We start from the raw sequence: 26,046 nt of genomic DNA, 5'->3' as shown, positions 1-26,046 counted from the left end.
TTGTAGTTAAATGGTTAAATTGTAGTATGGTTTACTATATTCGAATATTATTGGGGGATGAGGAAGGTGCAAATGAAAACTATGACATTTTGACGCATCCAAATACCATTTTGTGTGCTCCACTTAGAGGCGATCAATATCCTTTTGCAGACTTCGGCCTGGCATTTGTTTATTTTAAAGCATTTTAAATCGTCAGTAAATATATAGTAAATTTTCACTTACTTGGAAACAACATATTAGATAGTTGACAATTAGATTAAACATTACACACAATTATCATCTAAATAAGGAAAGCTATATAGTGCCTGAAAGAAAGACTTTGATATGTAAGTAATAAAACCATCAACGAATTGAAACAATAATTACATCTATAGGCATGATAACAACAGAACTAAAAAACCAGAAACAGAGAGGAATAACACCAGCTTTCAGAACAAACAATTACTTAAGCAAATATAATAAGCACCAGAGCCAACATAAAAAAACATTTATACAGTGGGGTATAACAAACTTAATCAAAAACCCAACATACAATATTACATCTGTTAAACCCGTAGAACCTTAAACAAATGTATACCAGAACACAAAAGAGCTTTCAACAACAAAAAACAGAGTCTACATGCACACTTCACCTTTTATATCATAATAATTCGTTTAGTGAACAATTTCAAATCCTTAAATTAAGAAATTTATGAACCCTCACACTGCACCATAGTGAAAAAAAAGGACCCTTCTGGCTGTATATCTTTTTAACTCTATATACACACAAAATTAAAATCTAAGTATATATCTACACATTTCTTTAAAAAAAAAACCTTAGTTTGTGTTAGTTAGAGGTGAGAATCACTATATGATTCATGCAGCCTTGTTGACTGATATCGTATATTACAGCAGTGTGCATCACATGCCGATTCACACAAAAACAAGTCCATATGATTCATGCGACTGTGTTTATCAATGTAATATCGTTTATTACAATTATATGTCCATTTCCACAATATAGGCCATTTTACAGAAAAATACAATTTTGCTCTAAATGAATATTATTTATTTCCAACTGTTAGCCCGTAGGTGTTTGTTGATTTCACTGTGTACTCTGTGCAATTCTTTATACTGTGAAAATGAGTTAAAAAAAAACAAGAGAAACTAAATAGTGTAATGAAAACAATATTTTTTTAATATATAAAGTTTTTGTTAATTTCTTATTAAAATAACAATGTATTTAAATAATAGTTTTCGTTAAAAAATAAATATATAATAGTTGACTTAAGTAGTTTTTATCAGTAACCCACTTTTCAGGCTGTGAGAATCAAACATTGGTTCACATATTTCAGAGGCCAAATATAGTTTCTGTTGCTTACAGCCGACTATGTTTAAACTGCATTAATGATACTTTGATATGAGAGACCACAATTGCTTCTCAGAGCTTTCATAATTTGTGATGTGTGAGCGTTACAAATGCGTGTGTATTCGATATTTGATTCTCGCGGCTTGTCAATTGAGAAAGACAAAATGCTGAAATAGCTGTAGTGGGAAGAAATTATAATAAAAGTTATAGAGATGTAGAAAACAAAAGTTTTCAGAGTTTTCTTTTTAGATAACATTAACTATAAGTAATGATCAATTTCGACGTAAACATTTTTAATAGCTAATATATGAAGTGAAAAGAAAGTATGAACAAAACATGAAGGAATGGAACCAAACAGTCATTAAATTGTAAAGATAAATAATGGATCACCTTTTTGTTATTAGGAAACAGCTGGAAAGGAATTAGAAATCCAATCAAGAAATACCTCTAAACAAGTTAAATAAATTCAATGGATATGTCCATATAATAAAGTAATATATGGCTGGAAGCACAAACGTATGGTTTGTGGCTGGCTGGAAGTAAAAACGTAAAAACAAAACAAACAAACATCTAACCCTCAATTTTCTTCTTCTTCTTCTTATTCTTTTTTTGGGCTATGTTCTAGACAATTTACCCAGTTTACTTCGAGGGTAGACACTTTTTGTCTTGCTTCAGCAATCAGTGTCTACCTACACTTATATTCTTCCTTTGTTTGTTTTAGGTTATTCTACATGTATACTTGTGCTGGTTTTTTTTTCTTCACAGGCTAAAATATTAGTAATACAACACAACAAAGGTATAAACTTTTCTCGCTCGGGGGTAGCGTCCAAGCTTTGCACACACCAGAAATGCTACCAACGGATAAGGTAGAAGCACCCAGGACTGAAAGAAGGAATATCATAGTTTATAATTTAATATTAAAGGTAGAAATAAAGTTGCATAAGGTGCTTATTGTATTTTCATTAATATTTGTGAGAATTGTACAAATATTTATGGGGGTGGGAAGTTTAGTTTTAGCTAATTCGGCATACAAGTCAAAGTGTGGGTTTTGATTTAAGTGACATTCTAATAAAATATGGTTTAAGCCTCCCACTTGGCCACATTCGCAATAAGGATCATCTTTGACTCCAATTCTAAATAGATGAAGAGGGGATGAGCAATGGCCCGTTCTCATACGGATGATTGTAGTTAAATGTCTCCTACTGATATATGCGAATTTATTGAACCATGGTAGTGTGTGGATTCGTTTATTAATTTTGGCATAGAATGAATTACTTGTGCCATATCCTTCGTACCATTCAGCTGCCCAATTAGACCAAATCTCTCTTTTCAAGTAGGGTGTAAAATTTGAAAACTCTAGCTTGATATTCATGGGAATATTCAGGGAACGACCTATATTGGCAAGTTGGTCGGCCTTGTAGTTTCCAGTGATACCAGTGTGTCCTGGGATCCATGCTAGTAAGATTTTGATATTATTGTTCCTTGCTAGGATAATTCCTGTTTTCGTTAAATACGATATTATGTTCTGTGTCTTTAGAAAACCCTGTTTTTTTAATTTTTTGTAGTGCACTTTTGGAGTCAGAAAAGATAATGGCTTCTGTGATATTTTGTTCCCGTATAATTTGGACTGCATGATTGATCGCAGTAACCTCTGCTGTACATATTTGGGTATGATTGGGTAGTTTAGATGAAAATGAATAGTTTATATCTGGGGAAAAAACACCAAATCCCGCATTTCCCATTGTGTCCGTTGAGCCATCTGTAAAGAATTTTTTGTATGAATGGAATTTTTTGACTAAGTTCACAAAATTCATAAGATTGAATTCATTTTTTGTAATATTTTCATTCAGAATTCCTAATGGTTGAAGTTGTAGTTCCAAGTCATATTCATGGCAAGGAAGAAGTTTACTGGAATATAGGTTCTGCAAATAAGGTTGGATTTTTCTGATAGTTGCTATCAATATGGGTTTTTCCTTATTTCTCCAGTATTTATTGTCCATATTACAAAGTGCTTCTAATTCAATGATTGATTGAATGACAGGGTTGTTTTTAATGCTTAGGTTTTTTAGCAAAAATTTTGTGGTGAGCCATTCTCTTCTGTATTTTAATGGCAGTTCTCCAGACTCTGATAACAAGGCTTGGATTGGAGTTGACTTCATGCATCCTGTGATAATCCGAATACTTTGGTAGTGCATCTGATCTAGTTTCTTCAATATATATTTAGGGCACGTAGATAGGAATTGACCCCCATAGTTTAAATGACTTAGGATAAGTGCTTCATGGATCAGTTTTAATATTTTTGGGCCACTGCCCCACCATGTTCCACACAAGGCACGCATTACATTCAGTGCTTTACCTATTTTGACTTCCAGCTGGTTAATGTGTGCCTTTCATTTAAGGTTCTTCTGTAAAACCATTCCTAGGTATTTAATTTTATCTACCCACTCTATATGTTGACTCTTATAACTGATATTTCCAGGCATTATTTTGGTATTACCCCTTGTAAACAAGATAGCTTTAGATTTGCCCACAGAGATGTTCAAATTATGATTGTCCAGCCAGGCCTCAAGATTGACTAAATATTTGTTTAATTTTGATATCATATTTTTAACATTCACTCCCTTGACTAGAATTACAAAATCGTCAGCATACTGTATGACTTTAGCATTTTTGGGGAACACTTTGTGTATTGAGTAGGTATATATGTTAAATAGCATTGGACTTAATGGTGATCCTTGTGTGAGTCCAGTGCTAGTGGTATTTGGGCCATGTACTAACCCAGAGTTATCTTTGACAAACAGTTCTCTGCATCTTAAAAAGTCATATATGAGGTTAGCTAAATCATGTGGTATATCCAAATGTATTAATGTAGAGTACAGTTTGTCAATATTAACATTATCATATGCTGAATGGATATCCAAGAATATTCCTATTGTACATTCATTATTACTAAATGATTTTTGGATTTCAGATGTCAAAAAGGATAGACATTCTAAACATCCTTTACCCCTTCTAAAACCTAGCTGCAATGGTCTGAGGATTCCCTTATTTTCTATACGCCATTCCAACCTATTTTTGATCATTGATTCTAAAACTTTACCTACACAAGAGATGAGGGCAATGGGTCTATAGTTAGTTGCAGTGAGTTTATCTTTCATAGGTTTTAGGATTGGAATTATTAATGACTGTTTCCATTCAATCGGAATGGTCCCTGTATTTAAGCATTTGTTAAAAATTTGTAATAATAGTAATGATCCTGAATGAGGTAGATTTCTAATCATAGAGTATGAAATTAAGTCAAGTCCCGTAGCAGATTCCTTTTTAGAATTGATTATGAATTTGTATTCATTAAAGGTAAAAGGGGAACTTGTATTGCTAGTTTGTATACTTTGTTGATATAACTGTATACTGGGAGGAGCCAAGGAATTCAGTATCTCTTGTGCCATATTAGGATCAGGAAGGGAGTTAATTGGGCTATTACCATATCCAGCTGTTTTCCTAACTTTATCCCATATTGTCTTGATTGGCGAGTTTCTATTAAGGCCTTCTGCAAATTTCCTAAAATTATTCTTTCTTTTTTCTTTAAGGAATCTTCTAGCTATAGCACATTTGTTTTTTACTATTAAATAATTTTGTAAGTTGGGTGTTGATTGGAATTGCTTTGTTGCCTTAATTCTGTCTTTAATGACTTCAGCGCAAGATTCGTCCCACCATGGGATATGATACTGTTTATTAACATTTGATTTGTACAATGGGATGGACAACTGTGCAGCTTCATTTATTAGATCTGCAAATGATCGGTAGTTCTCCCCTGGAAATGATGTAAATGATGACTCTAATACTGAGGTATATTGGTTCCAATTAGCTTTTTTGAAGTTTCTGTTATTCCTTGGTGGCATGTGGATGGTAATGTTTTGGACACCAATTTTGCACATTGTGGGTAGGTGATCACTAAATCCTAGGTCAGGAATTATTTGCCATGATGATCTGGTAGCAATATTCTTAGATGTTATTGTTAGATCCACAGCTGATGATCTTTTTGGAGGTGGTGCTATTCTGGTATATGAACCATCATTTAAAAAAACTAGTTCCAGCTCATCTAACGTTTGGAAGATGTTTCTCCCATTGGAATTATTACAAGGGCTACCCCAAGCCTCATGCTTGGCGTTCAGGTCTCCCATTATTATTACTGGTTTGTTGATTTCCTGGATCAGTTTTATCCATTTTTGTTTAGATATGGTATTTGCATTAAGGACATAGGCATTAAGTAGGTTAATTTGAAATTTAGATAGGAAGATTGCTTGCAGTTGAGAGTTGTTATTAAATTTATTACATACAGATATTTCATAAAATTCTACTTCATTCCTTATAAGGATGGCTATACCACCATATGAATCATCTCTATCATCTCTAATTACTTGATAGCCCTTGCATCTGATTATATGGTTATTATTTAACCATGTTTCATTTAGCAATAATATGTCAGGATTGTATTCTTTGATAATTATTTTTAAGTTATCCACATTAGCATTATATGATCTCATATTCCATTGTATTATAGTCAAAGGAGTGAAAGCTTTATTTGTTATTTTTATTTTGGGCTTAGTATTCTGAAGCATCGGATACTGTCCCATCTTCCATTAACTCATAGGTTATGTTATTTGTTGAGCTGCTTTTAATGGACCGTGGAAGTGATGACGTAGATTTTATTGACATCTGTCAGTTTCACTTTCCAAACAAACCTTGTTTAGTGTGGATAATTTGTATTTTTCGTTATTTTTTCATTTTTTTTACAGAATCTTTCCGCATTTTGCAATATCTAAGTATTCTAATAGTTACTACAACAAGTTTACAATGTTGTGTAAATAATAAAGCATGTTGTTTTATAAAAATAGCAATAAAATGCATGTATCAATAAAGTAAGGTTAGAATGTCTTTAATTTAAACTTTTAAACTATATTTCATAGAAATAGAACACTGAATTATAATGGTATTATCGTAAAAAACACTATACTTAAAAGAAAAAGCAGCAGAGGAAGCAAAATGTTAACTTTATAGAAATTAAAAAGTCTTGAGATTGGACATTCCAACTTTTGTTTGGAAAGGTATTGACAGTTGTGACGTCACACTTCCACTGTCCATTGTTTTATATTGTGATACATTAGATGAGTTAGGGTATAAGTTTCTTAGCAAGTTGTTTACAAAAGATCGTACCATCTCTTTATGTTGTGGTGGTAGTAATGACATTGCATGGGAGATTCCATGTTCAGTTTCCTTATTTGCACTGTAACCTTTTGATGTTGATGGCATTGATTGAGAATTTGTTGCCCAGTTTAATCTTCCCTCCGGATTAATTAATTGAGCACTATGTTGTTTTTTGTCATATTCTGTCATGTTTGGTTTCCTTCTTTTGGTGGGTTGAGATTTGACGATTTGGTTATATTTTGGTATACTTGTGTCATTCTTTATGGCTTCTATTCTTCTTTCTGTGATATCTATTATATTATTAGGCTTGGATTCTGTATGCAAGACAGGAAAATTCTCTTCGTTCAAAGAGTATTCCCTGTTTTCATTTTTTGGTATTTGCATGTTTACTTCATAATATGAGATGTTAGAGAAAGACATTAGGGCTTTTATTTCTTTTTGCCGTTGGAATTCTTTACATTTTTTATCTTTAGAGATATGATCATGATTTTTACAGTGTATGCAGTATGTTTCACAATTCGAGGCTTCCCCGTGTTGGTTTTTCCCACAGTTCTGGCACTTTGGGTTCCCTCTGCATTGATTATTACTGTGACCATATAACAGGCAGTTTCCACACATTAGGACTGGGCTGACATATGGAATAACCTTCATGGGTAATCCATACACCAGCACCTCCCTGGGCAGTGCTTTTCCTGTAAATGTTACGCATATGGTGGTTGTTGGTAGATAGTTTTGTTCTTTTCCCTCTTCGATAATTCTCCTATTTAGTCTTTTTATGTCAATTACTTTACAGGATACTAATTTTGTTTCGATTGCATTTTTAATTTCTACTTCAGATATTTCTTTACATATGTTCCTTATTATACCCTTACATGTGACATTGTGATTTGGGATAAAGACATCATATTGTAAACTTTCCCATCTCTTAATTATCATTCACAAATAGATTTGCCGATTTAAAATCTTTAAAAACAACACCTAACCGGTTTTTCCCTTTACGGTTAAATTTAATAATTTGCTGTAGGTTTAGGTTAAATATTGTTTTAGCAATACTTAAGATGTGAAAATTCCCTATATTTTTGTCTTTTCCCTGTACATATACTTCGAAAGGACCGGAATCATATATATTATATTGGTTATTAATTTTTTTTCCACTTAAATCAGGCGGGGGGTCAGGAGGTTTATCAGGATCGAGGTTAGTGTTAGTGGTCTCCATTTTCGGCTGGAGGAACCGTGCCGTGTATTTTATTACTATTAAGTATGTATGCGGTAGGATCGGGTTACAAACAAAGGATTATTAGTAATAGCCTTATTATCTATAAATACCTTGAGTTTTTCTGCAATAGATGTTATCACAACAACGTTTGAGCACAGAAAACCGGTTATTAACCCTCAATTTTAGTACAGAAATGTCATGAATGACATTTCTCTCAACATGTTGGATGGAGGTAGCGATACATTTTTACGCTACCAAATTTGACAGGCCGCTCCGGAAGTAGCGTATCGGTAGCGGTTTGATTTTGCAGACTTTTACTCAACAGTTGTGGAGCAGCTCCGTCTGCTGAACGCGTACCAAATATCAACCCCCTTAAATCGCAATATTTAATTTACAATGAACATTTAAAGTTATGATCGCCAGCTTTTCATTTTAAACAACACGACGAGCTTTATGACGTCACGCTGCTCGTTCCAGGACAAGAGAACAACGAACTGGCAACACTGTTGCCACAAACTGTCATTCATAATAACACATATTTTTATATGGCTTATTTAGTTATTTATTTATTTATTCTAGCTTGAAGAAGACATGGATAACTATGTTAAATACAAGTTAATGGGTGGTCAGAAAAAAATGAAAACTAATGTAGTGCCTCATATATTTGATTGCCAGCAAAATAGAAAAAGATCGTTTGAAAATCATCCCACTGCTGCAGGTACTAAGAGAACTGCAAAAATAATTGTTGATGAAGCTATTTCTTTGGTGCCACAAGATCCAGTTTGTATTCAGGAGAATTTGGAGATAGTTGCATGTGGTAGTAAGACCATTCACCCTATGGAAATTCAGCTGGAAACAAATGACATTGAAGTTTCGAAAAGGGATGTCTCTTCACAAACCTGTCCTAGTGTTAGGACTAAAGATGTTCAATGTAACCTACAGTGTGGATTTACAGTAGGGTTATCACCAATCAAAATTATTCCAGTCAACGTAGAGATGAAGCCATCAACAAGTTATGTGGCCAATATTTCTGAAACTACTCTAAGCATACAAAGTAGTGATCATGAAAATTTTAGTGAAAGTAGTGAGTATACTTTAACGCCCAGTGAAGTGAAAAAACTTAATGATGAAAAGAGAACTGAATTTAAAAATATGACAATGAATTGTACAATCACAAAGTTACAAAACAGATCTAGATTGTAGACCTTTCTTTTATAGCTCTAGCAGATGATTTTGGCATAACTGAAAGTTATGCTTCAAAAATATTTTCGAAATCTGTTCCAATTATAAGTAAATATTTAAGAAAATGTATAATACAACCTCAGGTTTCATTCGTGAAATCAAATTTACCAATATCTTTTCGAGCTTGATATTGTAATGTTTATTGTATAATTGATTGTTTAGAAATAGAGATAGAGAAACCAACAGATGCAGTGAAACAATCTTTAACATGGTCGGAATATAAAAAATGTAATACACTTAAATATTTAATATGTTGCACTCCTGATGGTATCATAAATTATATATCTACAGCATTTGGGGGTCATACATCTGATGCTGTCATTGCAGAACATAGTGGTTTTTTAAATATTTTACCAACAAAAGTTGCTGTTATGGCAGATAGGGGATTTAAACATATTGACCATTTACTTATGTCTAAAGGTTGTGTCCTAATTAGGCCACCGAGTGTCTCTGTATGTACAAAACCTAGTAAAGATGAGGTATTTGAGACCAAACGAATAGCTAGCTTGAGAATTCATGTGGAAAGAGTTATTCGTAGATTGAGAGAATTTTCAATTTTAGCACCACATGCATGTATTGATAATAAATTGTTGTGTTATTCAGATAATATTATCAAAATAGTGTGTGGATCAATAATCAACTTGCAATCAGGAATAATTTCAGGACGTTAACTTTTTGTAGGTTTTACTTTTATACTTTATAGGTAGTTATTTAGTTTTAGAAAAAAATTTTAGAATGTTTTTAAGAAAATGGTTGGTAAAAACCTGATATTTCATCTTATTACTATTTGCAATATATATTATGTTCAATAAAATATAAGCAATAAATGTATGCAAGTAACATTTATTTTGTTTTATTTCACAATTACACCAGATTCCCAAGTGCATCTATCTAGGGATTGGTCAAGGTCAAACACAGTAAAAGTGATTTAATAAAAACAAATCAAACTAATATCCTCCTGCAAGTGGTTTTATTATTCATACCTTAATTATAGGTACATACCTACATTATACTTTATATATTTATATTTCATATAGATAGATAGATAGATCTTTATTTAAATAGAAAACCTATTATATATACAATATAAAGAAAGTACACTATAAATGTTTGATACATATATATTGTGTAAGTAACATTTTGAAATTATTGAGACTAGTACATTTTTTTACAGATGTTGGTAACTGATTAAATTTAAGGAAGATTTTAAAAAAGAGCAAATTCTTCATACTTTTATACATAGTTTTAGTTACATATATGTCATCTAAACCTCGGGTATTATAAGAATGAATACTTTTGTTGAAAGAAATGAATTCTTCAAAATATTCAGGTGATAAGCCATTTACTATTTTGAAGACCAAAATCATGGTGAAAAAAACAGTCTATTTTCAACAGAGAACCAATTTAGAGTATTTAACATCCTCCCAATTGGGGTATGTTAAATAAGATTGATGAGCAATAGTCAAAATGAGGTTGAATAATTGTGTAAGTTTTTTTGATATTTTTTTATGAATGTACTCGAAGTGACTCTCAAAATTCAGAATATTGTCAAGCTGGCATCCCAAATATTTAACTGTTGTGACAATTTCAATTTTTTCATTATTAATATTTAAATTTATGATTTCAGATATAAATATATATATATATATATATATATATATATATATATATATATATATATATATATATATATATATATATATATATATATATATGGATTTGCTTGATATGCACTTCGCTTGTGCCGCTGGTTAATAATCAAACTCCGTGCGAAAACAAAACTGACTTTATTTTGAATTACACAATACATATAATATGAACGCTAATAAGTATTATGTTCGCTCGCGCTGAATGCTGTGTCACCGATCTCGTCTCGTATTTGAGTGCTGTCTGTCGTCTTTGGGGTGCCTTAAGGGACTCGTCTTATCTTCACATATGGCATAATATATCTTCCTACGCTACTATGTTGCCGGGTTGTAAAAATGCATAAAATAAACTTGAATTGGATAGAGGCGTGAACATGGCCCCCGCCTTGGCAAACACTGCCAACAAAATCGTCTGCTAATGCTAAATGTTCAAATGTTTAAACTACACTTAGTCCGAAACGGGTAGCGGACACACCTTGGAAAAAGAACGAGTTATGATACCATTGTCTGTCTTTATTCTAAAAACTCTGGCTACACCATCACTGCCGCGTAAAAGTTCGATCACGCGACCTAACTTCCACCTTAATGGAGGTAAATTGTCCTCTTTTATGAGCACTAACGTGTTTTCCGCAACTTCACCGTTAGTAGTAGTCCATTTCGTGCGTTTTTGTAGTTCGGAGATGTATTCTTTGTTCCATCGTTCCCATATATGCTGAGAAAGCTGCTGAATATGCTGGAATTTTGAGAGCCGATTAACTGGAACATGACGCAAATCTGGATCTGGATTGGTAATAAGTGGTCTTCCGATGAGAAAAATGTGCAGGAGTTAATGGGGAGAGATCATTTGGATCACAGGATAAAGGATGAATCGGTCGGGAATTTATTATAGCTTCAATCTGCACAAGCAACGAATAAAATTCCTCGAACGTTAAGTGCGCGTTTCCCAAAACTCTATGCAAATGATGCTTAACTGTTCTTACTCCGCTTTTCCACAGTCCGCCAAAATGTGGAGAATAGGGAGGTATGAAGGACCACGAAATATTATTCTTTAGCAAGGATTCCCTTATCGCGGGAGTGTGCTGCTCTAAAAATTTTATTAACGATTTTAACTCCGAACTAGCTGCTATAAAATTGGTTCCATTGTCGGAAACCATCTTTTGAGGCTTGCCTCTTCGCGCAATAAATCTTTTAAAGGCCAACAGAAATGATTCCTTAGACAGTTCTGTAACTAATTCTAAATGTATGGCCTTCGTACAAAAACAAATAAAAAGACACATGTAACTCTTTATTAGTTTACAACCTCGATCCTTTCTATCGCGAATTAAGAAAGGGCCCGCATAATCTACACCTGTTACAATAAACGGTGGGCCACCTGCGAGACGCTGGGCAGGTAGGTCACCCATTATTGGCTGAATGGATTTAGATTTTAATCTAAAACATTTTACACATTTGTGTACGGTACGTCGCGCTAAATTCCTTCCTGATAACGGCCAGAAAGTTTCTCTTATAGTTGCAAGTAAAAGCTGAGGACCAGCATGCATAAGATCCTTGTGAAAATGATTAAATATTAACGATGTTACTATATGATCTGCCGCTAAAATGATGGGATGTTTTTTGTCATATATATATATATATATATATATATATATATATATATATATATATATATAATATATATATATATATATATATATATATATATATAATATATATATATATATATATATATATAATATATATATATATATATATATATATATATATATATATATATATATATATATATATATATATATATATATATATATATCGATCGTTCGGAAGAAAAGGGTTACATCTCAAAAATGTTCATTTCTCGATTTATTTCATTAAACTAACTAAAAAGGTGCCTACTATTAGGAACGCATGAAGTTTAGAGAGAATCTTCACTACCAGCCAAAAGATGTCCGCATGTAACACGGGGATTTTTGCATTTTTCGCAGAATATTTTGTACAAGATCGTTGTATAACAGTTTGTCACCGTTAGTGTTGTGTAGTGTTTCAAATATTTAGGAGAAAGAAGATACATTCGATATTGTTGCAAAAAGTAAGTAGTAAATGCATGTAAATTTTACAACGAAACAGATACATCTCAGAATGTTACAATCTTGGATTAAATTAACTATTTCGCGTTTGTAACAAAGCCGCAACATTTTGTTTTGTAACTGTTTTGAACCAATTTTTTGAGTTAATTTGTTCACATACTATGTTTTATGTCAAAATGTAGCGCTTTTCTTGATTGCTTTTTAAATAGTTACTGTAAAATTAGAACATGTTACACTTTTGACTCAACTTTTGTGGTAAGTTTATTCACAGTCTTTGGGTTATGTCAAAATATATCACTTTTCTTAATACTTTTTGTAATTATTTACGATAATATTTTAGACCTGCAAGTATTTTCGTGCATGAAAAAAATATCAAATATCTAAATTATTAAATAAAGTATCCTTATTAAAAGTTTGTTTAATTATAAAAAAATCTTTTGATAGTTTTTTCAACAAAAATAACCAGTTTAGTTAACAAAGGTGTTTTGTATACAGGGTGTTACATTTTTGACCTAATGGTTTTTCATTTTTTGTCTGACAAACTACAATGTGTGTTGCCAAATTAAGGAATTTTAGAGAACTTATTTTATTTTTAGCATCACGTAGTCTTAAATATGGCATTTACAAACCGAACCCAAAGGATACTTGCCGGGTGTCATCCTAATTTACTATTAGATTTCAAAGCGAATATGCCCAATTTGTTAGGTGGTACCGTCGAACAATCTGAAATTGAAAATGTATTGGTTGAAGACGTTCCAGAAATAATGCAATATGGGAACGAAGAAATGGATCTATTAAAGTGCAGTAAAAATTGCTCGGTCAATACTGATGCTAGCAGTCAAATATTATTAGGTAAATTTACATTATTTTAATATATTTCCTTATTGACTTATTTTACTTTAAAGACATACCAGAAATAATGCACTATGAGATCGAAGAAATTGATACATTGAAAAGCAGTGAAAATTGCATAGTCAATAAAGATGCTATTCTTTCAAAGGAAAAAGAGCAAGAAACTTTACACATTCCAAGGGTGTCTAATTCAAACAAGAACGTTAAAGGTAAATTGAAGTTTTAAGGCGATATTTTGTTTATTAACTTAATTTTCATTTTAGATGTCCAGAATTTGGTTATAGAAAAAACACAAAACTGTTCATTTGCTTCATCTACCAGAAGTTCATCTTCGTCATCGAACTCTTCGTCAAGTTCATCAACAAGTAGTAGTGACTCAGATTCTGAAAATGAACCATTTGGATCTGATGACAGTGTTAAGGATCCACCCTATATTAAATCGTCATCAGATTCTGATGATATTGATTCAAGTAGAGAAGCAGAAAATATTAATCTGTCAAAAAATAGAAAATTACTTGATCCGTCCAAAACAGAAAAAAAAGGAAAAAAACGATTGAGAAATCCAGGCTTATGGCAAAAAAATATAGCAAAACAGTTGAGAAATAGCGGCCAAAGTTATGTTGGCTTAATTAGTGTAAAAACTGAAAATGGTAGTCAAAAAAAATTAAAGAAAAACGCCCAAAAAGAATGCTTAAACCACCATGTGGTGAAAAGTGTAAACTACAATGTTCACAAAAAATAGATGAACAGCAGCGATTAAATATTTTCAATGATTACTGGGGATTACAAGATTTAGAGAAACAAAGGCATTATATTTCATCGAATATGCAAAGTATAAACCCGAGGTACAAATACAGTAATGCAGCTAATCCAAGAAATCCTAATAATGCATACTCTTTTATCATCGATAATAAAACTGTACGTGTTTGCAAGTATTTTTTTTTAGCTACACTGTCAATCAACAATAGAGTCATTCAAACCGTTTTAAAGAAGCAAAAAGTTTGCGAAAGTGGAAAAATTGTTGAAACTGATAAGCGCGGTACACATAACAACCACTATAAAGTAGACGAAGAAATAAAAAGTGAAATAAGAAGCCACATAAATTCGATACCTCGAATAGATAGTCATTACTGTAGATCGCATACTTCCAAACAATATATTGAAGGAAACAAAACTCTTGCAGATCTACATCGTGACTATCTTAAAAGTTGCGAAGAAAAACAACGACCAGCGGCAAACTATCACATGTACAGAAAAATTTTTGAGGAAGAATTTAACATTGCCTTTTATATACCCAAAAAAGATCAATGCGACCTTTGTTTGCAATTTAAAAATTCCTCTATTATTGAACAGCAAAATATTTTAGAAAAAGTCGCAAAGAAAAAGATAATGACAGAAATACTACAGAAAATACTAAAGTAATTGTTTTTGATCTGCAGGCAGTTTTGCCTTGTCCTGTAGGAGATACTGCAGCTTTCTATTATGTTTCAAAGCTTAATGTACTAAATTTTACGTTGTATGATATTAAAAACCACCAAGGTACTTGCTTTATGTGGCATGAGGGTGAGGCACAAAGGGGAGCGAATGAAATAGGTTCCTGTCTTTTTAAATTTTTAGAAAATATGAGCAATCAAAATGAAGAAGATTTAAATGTAATACTTTATTCCGACAACTGTACAGGCCAAAACAAAAATAAATTCATAATAGCTCTTTATATTTATGCAATATTAAAATTAAATATAAGTTCAATCACCCATAAATTTCTTGTTTCCGGCCATAGCCAAAATGAAGGTGATAGTGTACACGCGACAATAGAAAAGGCAATAAAACTATACAGAAAATCAAGCCCTATTTACGTTCCTGATCAGTATGCTTGCATTATGAGATCAGCAAAAAAAACCGGAAAAACATATAAAGTAAACGAACTTTGTTTTAAGGATTTTATGGATTTAAAAAAATTAACTTCTGACTTGTTTGTGAATATCCCTAAAAATGTAAAAACTTCGTCATTTAGGGTAATCAAATTAGAAAAAAAGAATCCAAATACATTATTTTATAAAAATTCTTTTGAAGATACAGATTTCTGCCAAGCGGAAATTATTAGTTCTAGAAAAACTGTTAGTATAGAACAAATCAAAATAAAAAATGCATATTCCACGAAACCTGGTATATCAGAGGCAAAAAAAACAGGTTTGATATCATTAGTCGAAAAGAAAAAATGCGTACCGCCATATTATTTTGATTTTTACAATAATTTGTAATGCTTTAATCTAATTCTTTTAACGATTTTAGGTATGTATTAAATAATTATAAATTAAGTTAACATTGTTACAACTTGTAAACATTTACTAATTTTTAATTCAAAACCGTTGCATGTATTTTTTTATAACAATAAATAAACAGTTAGAAAAATCACAATTATGTCATTTAATTAAACCCAACTTAGCCTACTTATTTAAATAAAAATCACAAAGTTTTATTAATTAATGATCAGGTAATAAAAAAAAAACTCCGAAAAAAATCTTAAAACTCGTCTCCTGCAAAAGTAGTTTTTCCGACTTGTAACCCTTTTCTTCCGAACGATCGATATATATATATAATATATATATTATATATATAATATATATTATATATATATATATAATATATATATATATATATATATATATATATATATATATATATATATATATATTTTTGGTAGTTAAAACCATTGCCTTTGTTTTTTTCACATTCAACTTCAGTTTATTCATTTTTTAATATTTATTAACCATATCTAAAATAGTGTTCATTTTTTGAATACCTACATCAAAATTTTCATCACTACAACAGATTAGAGTATCATCGGCAAAAAGATCAATAAATTCACAAATTACAAAAATATCGATATCGTTAATGTACAGAATAAATAAACGAGTGCCTAATACGCTACCTTGAAGAATCCCTGTATTACTATCCATTTCACATAACAATTGCTCTTTAAATCGAACTGTCTGTTCGCGATCTTGTAAATAATTTTCTAACCACGCAATTAGTGTACCACCTATACCATACTGTTTAAGTTTAGAAATCATTATTGTCCTGTCAATGGTTTCAAAAGCTCTTTTTAAATCAAGAAATACACCAACTTATATAAGATAAGATTTGTTTTGATTTTATCTAAGTTTTGATTACATAAATTTCTAAACTTTGATATATTACCATCAGATATATTATAACTATTATTATTGGAGATATTTACTGAAATAACGAAATAATCAGTAATTTTTGGACAATCGTAAACCCAAACACACAGTTGACGTTCGGTTTTTCCTAACTTTCTGAATTTTATTTTGGTACCATGAAGGCATTTTACTTGGTCAATATCGCAGGTCAAACCATAAACCGGAATTAGACTGTTCAATGGTTATTGCTGCAGCTTCAGAACATAGTTGGGGATCCATTTCCTGATAACAGAATTCTAGAAATTCTGAAAAATTCAGTGCCATTTTGGAAAAATCATTTCTGCTAACAAAATTTAACATCGATTGATGTAGTCCAAGATTTTGCAAAATTCTGTTAGGCTTGAAGTGTTTCAATAGCTGACTCTCAACATTATGTTCTAGTCCTTGGTTCACAACTTCCTGTAAAAAAAGTAAGCTTTCTTCATCTGAGCTCAGTTCTTCTTGTGCTCCAAAATCCTTCAAAGTTAGGTATTTAACTGAAGTTCCAACTTTGGAAAGTTTACTCTGCCCAGTAACAAGCAACTTCAGTTGGAGAAGGTTCTTCACTCCTTCTGTGAAGCCACATCAAGAGTGCTATGGAATGCTTATACCCACCTAAAACAAAGTAAATGCTATACTTATAAATTATACCCAAAGTTAATATCATTTCATAGTATGTATTTGCTATCCTTTACGTTCCATATTACAATTAGATTGGAAGCATTTAAAATGTGGACATATTGAAGAATTTCCTGGATAGACAGAATAACCTATGAAGAAGCACTAAGAAAATAGAGATCAAGCAGGGAGATACTGGATTCCACCAAAATAAGAAAACTGCAATACTTGGGTCATACTTATAACAGCAGGTGGTGATAGATACGAACTCCTAAAATTAATAATGTGGGGAAAAATTCAAGGAAGACGCAGCATAGGTAGAAAAAAATTGTCCTGGCTGAGAAATCTCAAAGAATGGATTGGATGCAGCTCAAATGAACTCTTTTGGGCTGTATAGTGCCAAAAGTTAGAATAGGCAATGATGATGGCCAACCTTAATCGCGGAGATGGCATGTAAAGAAGACATTCCATAAACATAAACAGTTTTTAAATAGCATCAAAGACATATAAAACATTTTTTTAGTCTTACAATCCTAGAATCTCAATATACCTATGCATGACTAAAACTAATCTGATATTTACCTAGTACATTTTTTATCATTTTAAAAATATTTACCTGAAGAGGCAGCACAGTCATGGCACTGAATATTCCTCATCAATATTGCAAGTTACAGCATATTGTGTTTTCCTCACATTGTGTTCAGGTGTCACTTTAGCTTTAACTGTGCATACATTTTTATCTCTTCGAACTTGCACCCATCCAACAGCAGAGTCCCCATAAGAAGGCCTAGCGGATCTGTAAATAAGTAGAAATATTTAACAACTAGGTACCTATGTAAGTAGATGTAAATATTTTTGTGCCTAATATTTTCATTTCAAGTAACTAAAAATATATTGTCATTTACACTTCATATTATTCACATTATCCATATATTATTCACATAACGTATTATAATGATTATACTTTAAGGGCGTAGGCACAAAATTTCGCACAAATGTGTTTTACATGCATTCATTTTTTTCTAATCCTGAGAAAATTAATAAGTATTTTTGAAAAATTTAAACGCAGAATGAAAGATTACGTTATTACCGAGTGCCGAGAGTCCCTGAAAACTTCTATAATGTTTATTTTAATAAGTTAATAATAATAAATAATATTTTAATAAAGAAAAAATTTAGTGTGATTTTTAATTTCAAATATCTCATTAAAAAGAAACTTTTGATTCATTCTAAGGGACTTTCGGCCCTCGATAATAAAGTATTCTTTCATTCTGCGTTTAAATTTTTCAAAAATACTTATTAGTTTTCTCAGGTATCGAAAAAATGATTACATATACAGTACATCGAAAATTTTGACAGGCGTCAAAATTTTGCATTCTCTTTCTTTCCTCGTAACTTTAATAAGTTTTAATTTGTATGAAAAATACTTTTATCGATTTATATTATACGTAAAACTATTAAGTATGGTTTATATCCTACCTGTTAGTTTTAACACCTCGAACTTCAGCAAGAGAAAAACTTTCGCTGTTTTTAATGTAAGTCCCCACCATAAATATATCCACTAAGGGTAAATTGTCAGACTGTCCCTTTAAAAACCCAGCGTCAGTCATTTTAAAAAAATTATTTTACACACACTTAAAACCTTTAACAGTATTAAAACAGGCTATAATACAATCAAAGAATATAGACGCTTATAAGCGTCTATATTGTTTGATACAATGGAAATGGTACGTTATTATCAAATCCATTGTCATGTGTCATGTGCATAAAATGCGATTTTATTGACATCTGTCAGTTTCACTTTCCAAACAAACCTTGTTTAGTGTGGATAATTTGTATTTTTCGTTATTTTTTCATTTTTTTACAGAATCTTTCCGCTTTTTGCAATATCTAAGTATTCTAATAGTTACTACAACAATTTTACAAGGTTGTGTAAATAATAAAGCATGCTGTTTTATAAAAATAGCAATAAAATGCATGTATCAATAAAGTAAGGTTAGAATGTCTTTAATTTAAACTTTTAAACTATATTTCATAAAAATGGAACACTGAATTATGATGGTATTATCGTAAAAACACTATACTTAAAAGAAAAAGCAGCAGAGGAAGCAAAATATTAACTTTATAGAAATTAAAAAGTCTTGAGATTGGACATTTCAACTTTTGTTTGGAAAGTAATTGACAGTTGTGACGTCACACTTCCACTGTCCATACCCATCCCATCCATCTTCTTCTTCTTTCAGTGCCTATTCGTTCCGAATATTGGCAATCATTCTGGCTATAATTATTTTATTGACTGATGCTTTAAATAGATTCGTTGTTGTTGTGGAGAACCATTTCCTCAGGTTCTTCAACCATGATATTCTCCTTCTCCCAATTCCTCGCTTTCCGAATACTTTACCCTGTAGGATTACCTTCAGTAATCTGTATTTAGTGCTGTTTCTCATTATATGTCCGAGATATTCCAACTTTCTCCTTTTAATGGTATACATCACCTCTCTTTCTTTGCCCACTCTTCGTAATACGGTCTCGTTGGTTATCTTGTCTGTCCATGATATCCTTAGAATTCGCCTGTATAGCCACATCTCGAAGGCTTCAAGTTTTCCATCCATTGGTAAGAAGAAGATTAGGCAATACCCAATACCGTTGCAGTTGCAATACTTATCGTTTTTACCCGTTTATAGGGATGACCAACGAGCGGTATGACGTCACAACAGATTCCGCCCGTTGAAAGAATCATTTAAATTCTCCAGTTTTTAATTCCTTATATTTATTTCATAATAATAAAATATGAGTTTTTTTGTAAACTGGGGTTCTCTTAACAGTAATAAATAACGTTTATCAGTAATATTTCTGGAATTTAATTTTTATGCAAGTTCCCCATTGTGACCTGCAACCTGACCAATGATAATGACTTGCAACAGTAAGTAAATTAGATGGACTGTAGACGCATATTCTTTGATAAACTCGGTTCGCTAATCCCAGTCCGAACTGTCTAGTGAATTTAGTAATTATTTTTTTGCGAAGTTAGTTACTTTTTGACAGACTAACAGTGGCTGGAAATTACTATACAACCAAGCACCATTACTCATAGCCAATATTAATAGTAAACAAACTAAATAGTAAATAAAATAGAACTTTGCAAATTTCCGACAATCAATATTTATTTATCTGCACCATATAATAAATAGTTATGTTAAATTATAACAACTAAATATATATTTTTTAAATATATACTACCCAAAATTTGATGGGTTTAGTATACACTTCGACTATTTAGAATAATTCTTCTTTTTTTAAAGAAAGAAGTCTGTAATAGCAGGATACTTGAGCTATTAATACTGAGAAGTAGGAATTGTTGTGTTGTAGGTTTCCGACAATGAATCTGTCAAAATTTGTCCGAGCTAAGCGAATGGAGTTTAATACCAAAACAAAAATAGTGGCATAGATCAAGGTTAGTAGATATTTAAGTAGGTTGTCTCGTAACTATAGACCAATCAAATGCTCGCTTTTTAAAGGCGGGAATACGTCACCCATACGACACTTTTAAAATTGCCATAAGCTTCAATGCTAATATAAGGTTCAAAAACTTAGGTTTTGCAATATATTTTGGGATTTTCTTGGGTATAGGGATGTTAAGTGGTTCTTATATTAGTAATTATATCAATTTTTTTTTCTAAAATCAATAGTCTGATGACAAAAAATAGAATTGATTATAGTGATAATATTGTGTGTTTTAAATGGAGATAACAGTTTATTTCGCACAAAAACCCAAAAAAACAGTAGAAAAAGTTCAAAAGCAAAAATACTAAATATGTAGAAACTTACTTATTATTTTTTTCCTGGAATTTACAGCATTTTTATCATATCTAGTGGTAGGCAAAAAAAAACCAATAGGTAATATAAATAATTTATTATTAGATTAAAATACAAAAAATGATTAGTCCTTCAAGCACAAATCTTCAAACTATATATACTTATCTCATCTAAAAAATATATCATTATTATAACGTACAAAACTACATATAATTGTTATGACAAACCTTTATATCACGGCTACGAAAACACACTTCACAAGTGTTTATGTACACAAATAACAAGTCTCTATAAATAATATTGTCCTTATACCTATACTTAAAAATAAAAACTAAACAATAACTAAACAAATAAACGAACTAATGATACTATAGAATAGAGACAACAACAAACGTGAACTCATCGAGTTAGAATCTATAGAGAGGGCATCACGTGACTAAAAACGACCTCACTTCGGCCATATTGTGTTGCCACTTTTGACAGATCGTATATGTTTATTTACGTTGGTTGTTTTTCGAATATTTTTAGTTTTATAATACTTTTATAGAAACTGTAATAGTATATTGTGATAGTGCATAATAATGGTTTCTTGTTCTCAACGTAGTTGCAGTAGCAGAAGCGGTATTAATAAAAAATCTTCAGGAATATCGTTCCACAGGTTAGTATACAAACATGTAAACAAAGGAATGGCCCGTACTTCAGAGAATAAATTAATAGTATTTGACTGTATTAATTTATCTTTATGTATAATATATCGTGTTTTTAGTGTTTACCGAGGGATAAATAAATCATAGTTTATTAAAAATGTATTGCACTTTTTTAGATTATGATTAAATCTTCTGAATAACTAGTCATATTTTTATAGTAGTTTTAATATTATTGAGTCCGTCCATGATCCCACCGCCATATTGGTTTCACAGTTAGCCACGCCTACCTACGCCGTTTTTAGTACATACGTTAATATGCTCATAGCTTCTCCATAGATTCTAACTCGATGCGTGAACTTAAACTCAGACGTGCAGACAACTGTCAAATTTGACTTTGTCGTATGAGTGACGTAAGCATTCTGCCTTCCCCTCGCTTCGCCCACATAGTTACGAGACAACCTACTTAACATCTACTAACCTTGGACATAGATAACCTACTTCTGTACAAAAAAATGTGATAATCAGCGCCACGTTGGAGTGTTCTGGTACTAATCAATATTTTTATCGTGTTGGTGAGCTTGCTAATTGACAAACGCCTTGTGTAGTTGGTAGTATTGTAAACGCGCGAAAATTGAATTGCTATAAAGCGCGGGAAATTTTGAATTTCGTCCTAACGTTCATTTCATATATAGGGTATTCAACCAACTTACGCCTCTAAACGATTATTCATAGTATACCTGATTTATTGTCTTTATATTTACTAATACTAAAGCTAATAATGCTCAAGAATAGATCAACAGAGAGAACTCTAATCCTGTTTATATATTAGAATAAATGTGACAAATTAGTTCTGAAAGTTTTCAGAGACATTAGATTAGACCAATAATTTTCATTTAATCAAACTCAAAACATTTAGTAATTAATACACAATATTAAATTAATATGCTATGAGAGTAGGAATCATAGAAACCGGTTTTAAAATTTGTAAGCAAAAGCAAAAACTAGATAGTCTTTAGATAAAGGCATATTGGTAGTTTGATTTATATTTTGTCCATCTGCCATTTCGTTACAGCCGTTTCGGAATCTATCGCTCTTCAGACGAACTATGCAGACAGACAAAATACGGAAACCAAATCACCAACATTTAAATGATTCTCGCGAATCAAACGTGCCTGTAGGCCGACAACGCCATGTAAAAGAAGATAGTCGAACAGTCGAAGTGCAAAATACACGACGACAAGAGATCGATTTAGATTTGCTTTACAGACTCTGAAACTACTGAAACTAATCAGTTTACTAGAGTGGCTCATACAGAAATTAAAATTTCACAAAGAGCATATAAAACAAAAATCGTCTCTTAGGTCCGCTTGCCATTATGCTAAATTCAGTACTGAATTTAGCACTAAAAATATTGTATCTACAAAATAGGTGCGCGCGCCGATTCAGTACTAAAAATTAGAACATGTTCTAATTACTTGTACTAAAAATGATCCAATATTAACTTAAACTGAGGTTATGTTATACGTATGTTTCTATTTCTATGTTTATGCTTTGTTTTTAAATATGTGGAGTCAGAAGCAAATAGAAAATTTAATCGAACTATATAAAGCAAATCCTTGTTTATATGTGCCAAAGCATTCATTGTATAAAAATAGGAATGCGAGAGTAAAAGCTTTGGAAGAAATAAAGGCGGAAATGTATAAACTCGGTGTAGATGTAAGTGTGGCAGAGATAAAAGCCAAGTTTAACAATTTAAGAACTAACTTTTTACAACAGCATAGAAGATATTTATCATCTATAAAAAGCGGAGCTGGTAGCGATGATGTAAGTAATATTTCTATTACATTATGGCTTTTTATGTCTATTTGTTGGGCTAATTTGATTAGAATTTTGTTAACACTGAAACCATTACGATAAGTCGCGTACACAAACAAATAGACATCAAAAAAGTAGCATAAGTAATGTTTTTTATAAAGCCTAATAGTTGCTCTATAATTATTTTATTTTATTAGATTGACAAACCTACGCTATGGTATTACGAAAAAATATTATTCGTAGCGGAGCATTGCATACCTAGGTGCTCACAGGACAGCCTTTCGGCTTTAACAATCCTACCAGCCAATGAAAATGCTACCATGGATTATGTTCAAGAAAATGAAATACATTTGATAAGTAGTCAGAATCAGGAAGAGGAGATTGAAAATTTTCAAAATTATGATTATTGTATTGTGAGTATATTTATCAATTTTCTTGAAATTTTTTAATTGGAAAATAATTATGAGGAATTTTAGTTTGAGGAGATAATAGTGTCAAAAAATTTATTGGGAATTAAAATCACATAAGCTGAAAAGTCTTTTTTTACTAATGTTTTAACTTCTAAATCAGAAGCTTGTCAAAATATCAATACAAATAACTTATTTATTTATTATCATATTAATCATTTATTGATATGGTTGATTTTACAGAGTCCTTCTACATCACAGAATCTGCCTACCCCTTCGTTAAGAGACAGCACCCCCTCTGGAGGAGATATTATTAGAAAGAGTCTAAAAAAAAGAAATAAACCTGACGATGAGGGGATTGAAAATGAAAATTTTCATGATTATTGTATTGTGAGTATAAACTTTTATCAATTTTTTTTTTGAAATTTTTTAATTGGAAAATAATTATGAAGAATTTTAGTTTGAGGAGATAATAGTGTCAAAAAATTTATTGGGAATTAAAATCACATAAGCTGAAAAGTCTTTTTTTACTAACGTTTTAACTTCTAAATCGGAAGCTTGTCAAAATATGAATACAAATATAAATAACTTCTTATTTATTTATTAACATATTAATCATTTATTGATATGGTTGATTTTACAGAGTCCTTCTGCATCACAGAATGTGCCTACCCCTTCATTAAGAGACAATGCCACCTCTGGAGGAGATATTATTAGAAAGAGGCTAAAAAAAAGAAATAAACCTGACGATGAGGGGATTTTTTTGAATAAAGCGGCTGATGTTTTGTCATCTTTAACAAATGCTCTGGCCAATGAAGAGCAACCAAAACCTGTGGAGACTCTTCCTGCAAAATCAAATTTAAAAATATTTGCAGAATTTGTAGAGAGTCAATTAGAGTTTTTGGTGTCTGATGAAGAGACACTATTAGAGACTCAAGAAAAAATAACAAACATTATTTGGGATGCCAGAAAAAAAATTTTAAAAAATAAAAATTCATAATTATGTATGTTTCGTTTTATTTAAATTTCAAGTTACTCATTTATTAATAATAATATACATTTTTTACATGTTACATCTCTGTATGGCAGCATTTTGCCAGTCAACTGAACCACTGTCACTGTTGAAATACTCTTTAAATTCATTTCTTATATTATGAGCTCTAGCTGTCGAACGATTACCTGCTTGATTACTTAATCTATTTGAAAACACAACCTGTGATTCATCTTGTTCTATATATGTTTTAAAATTTTCTGAAACTAATAAATTATGCAACGCTAAGCAAGCCAATATTATTTTTTCTACTTTATCTGCATTTAAATTTATTGGATTAAGCAATACTCTAAATCTGTTAGCTAAGATTCCAAATGAGCTTTCAATCATTCGACGGGCTCTAGAGAGTCGATAATTAAATATTTTTTCAGATTCTGACAATCTCCTATTAGGATAAGGTTTCATAATTCGACTGGTTAACGGAAATGCATCATCTGCAATTAATACAAATGGAATTTTTGATGTACGACTGGGTAAAGCCTGATTTGGGGGTAAATTTAAAGAGTTATTTTCTAGTGCTCCACACAGATTACTTTCTCGGAAAACACCACCATCACTTATGCGGCCATTTATTCCTACATTATAGTAAGTGAATTTATAAGCTGAATCACACATGGCTAATAGAACTATTGAGTGATTCCCTTTATAATTGTAATAATATGAACCAGCAGATATCGGAGGTTTAAACATTACATGTTTTCCATCCAAAGCACCAATACAGTTGGGAAACTGCCACATTTCTTGAAACCCTTTAGCAACATTTAACCACTCTCTAGAAGATGTTGGGGTCTAAAAATAATGTTAGTTAGTTTTCATAATTTTATCTCATACATATTTACCTTCAAATATATTTCCTTTAGACTGGTATATATAGCTTCACAAACTTCAGGTACAAA

At 31.4% G+C, this 26,046-nt stretch overlaps 2 protein-coding genes and 2 long non-coding RNA genes across 4 annotated transcripts in view; 2 read left to right on the top strand and 2 right to left on the bottom strand.

Moving 5' to 3' along the window:
- The window catches only part of LOC140431087 (uncharacterized), a 9,072-nt gene extending 863 nt beyond the window's left edge, over positions 1 to 8,209 (bottom strand). Inside the window, exons 1-2 of the long non-coding RNA XR_011949599.1 lie at positions 7,880 to 8,209; positions 1 to 2,230 (exon numbers count right to left, since the gene is read on the bottom strand). The exon at positions 1 to 2,230 is cut by the window's left edge and continues 863 nt beyond it. This is a non-coding gene — a long non-coding RNA (uncharacterized lncRNA). The remainder of the gene's footprint in view (positions 2,231 to 7,879) is intronic.
- A 4,250-nt stretch (positions 8,210 to 12,459) lies between these two features.
- Positions 12,460 to 16,164, top strand: LOC140431141 (uncharacterized). Its single transcript, XM_072519052.1, has 3 exons — positions 12,460 to 13,593; positions 13,647 to 13,802; positions 13,857 to 16,164. The coding sequence occupies exons 1-3, from the start codon at positions 13,356 to 13,358 to the stop codon at positions 14,333 to 14,335; spliced, it is 873 nt and encodes a 290-aa protein (XP_072375153.1). The 5' UTR covers positions 12,460 to 13,355; the 3' UTR covers positions 14,336 to 16,164.
- Positions 16,165 to 16,298: 134 nt separating this feature from the next.
- Positions 16,299 to 19,670, bottom strand: LOC140431135 (uncharacterized). Its single transcript, XR_011949627.1, has 3 exons — positions 18,894 to 19,670; positions 18,031 to 18,210; positions 16,299 to 17,411 (listed from the first exon to the last, which is right to left on the bottom strand). It is a non-coding gene; the product is annotated as an uncharacterized lncRNA (long non-coding RNA).
- Positions 19,671 to 22,404: 2,734 nt separating this feature from the next.
- LOC140452998 (uncharacterized) lies at positions 22,405 to 25,104 on the top strand. Its single transcript, XM_072547308.1, has 4 exons — positions 22,405 to 23,701; positions 23,890 to 24,105; positions 24,343 to 24,489; positions 24,743 to 25,104. The coding sequence occupies exons 1-4, from the start codon at positions 23,393 to 23,395 to the stop codon at positions 25,097 to 25,099; spliced, it is 1,029 nt and encodes a 342-aa protein (XP_072403409.1). The 5' UTR covers positions 22,405 to 23,392; the 3' UTR covers positions 25,100 to 25,104.
- Positions 25,105 to 26,046: the final 942 nt, after the last annotated feature.

Source organism: Diabrotica undecimpunctata, unplaced genomic scaffold (assembly GCF_040954645.1).
Source record: "Diabrotica undecimpunctata isolate CICGRU unplaced genomic scaffold, icDiaUnde3 ctg00000568.1, whole genome shotgun sequence".
NCBI lineage: Eukaryota > Metazoa > Arthropoda > Insecta > Coleoptera > Chrysomelidae > Diabrotica > Diabrotica undecimpunctata.
Note: the sequence above shows the minus strand (reverse complement) of the source record. Positions and strands in the feature narration are given on the sequence as shown.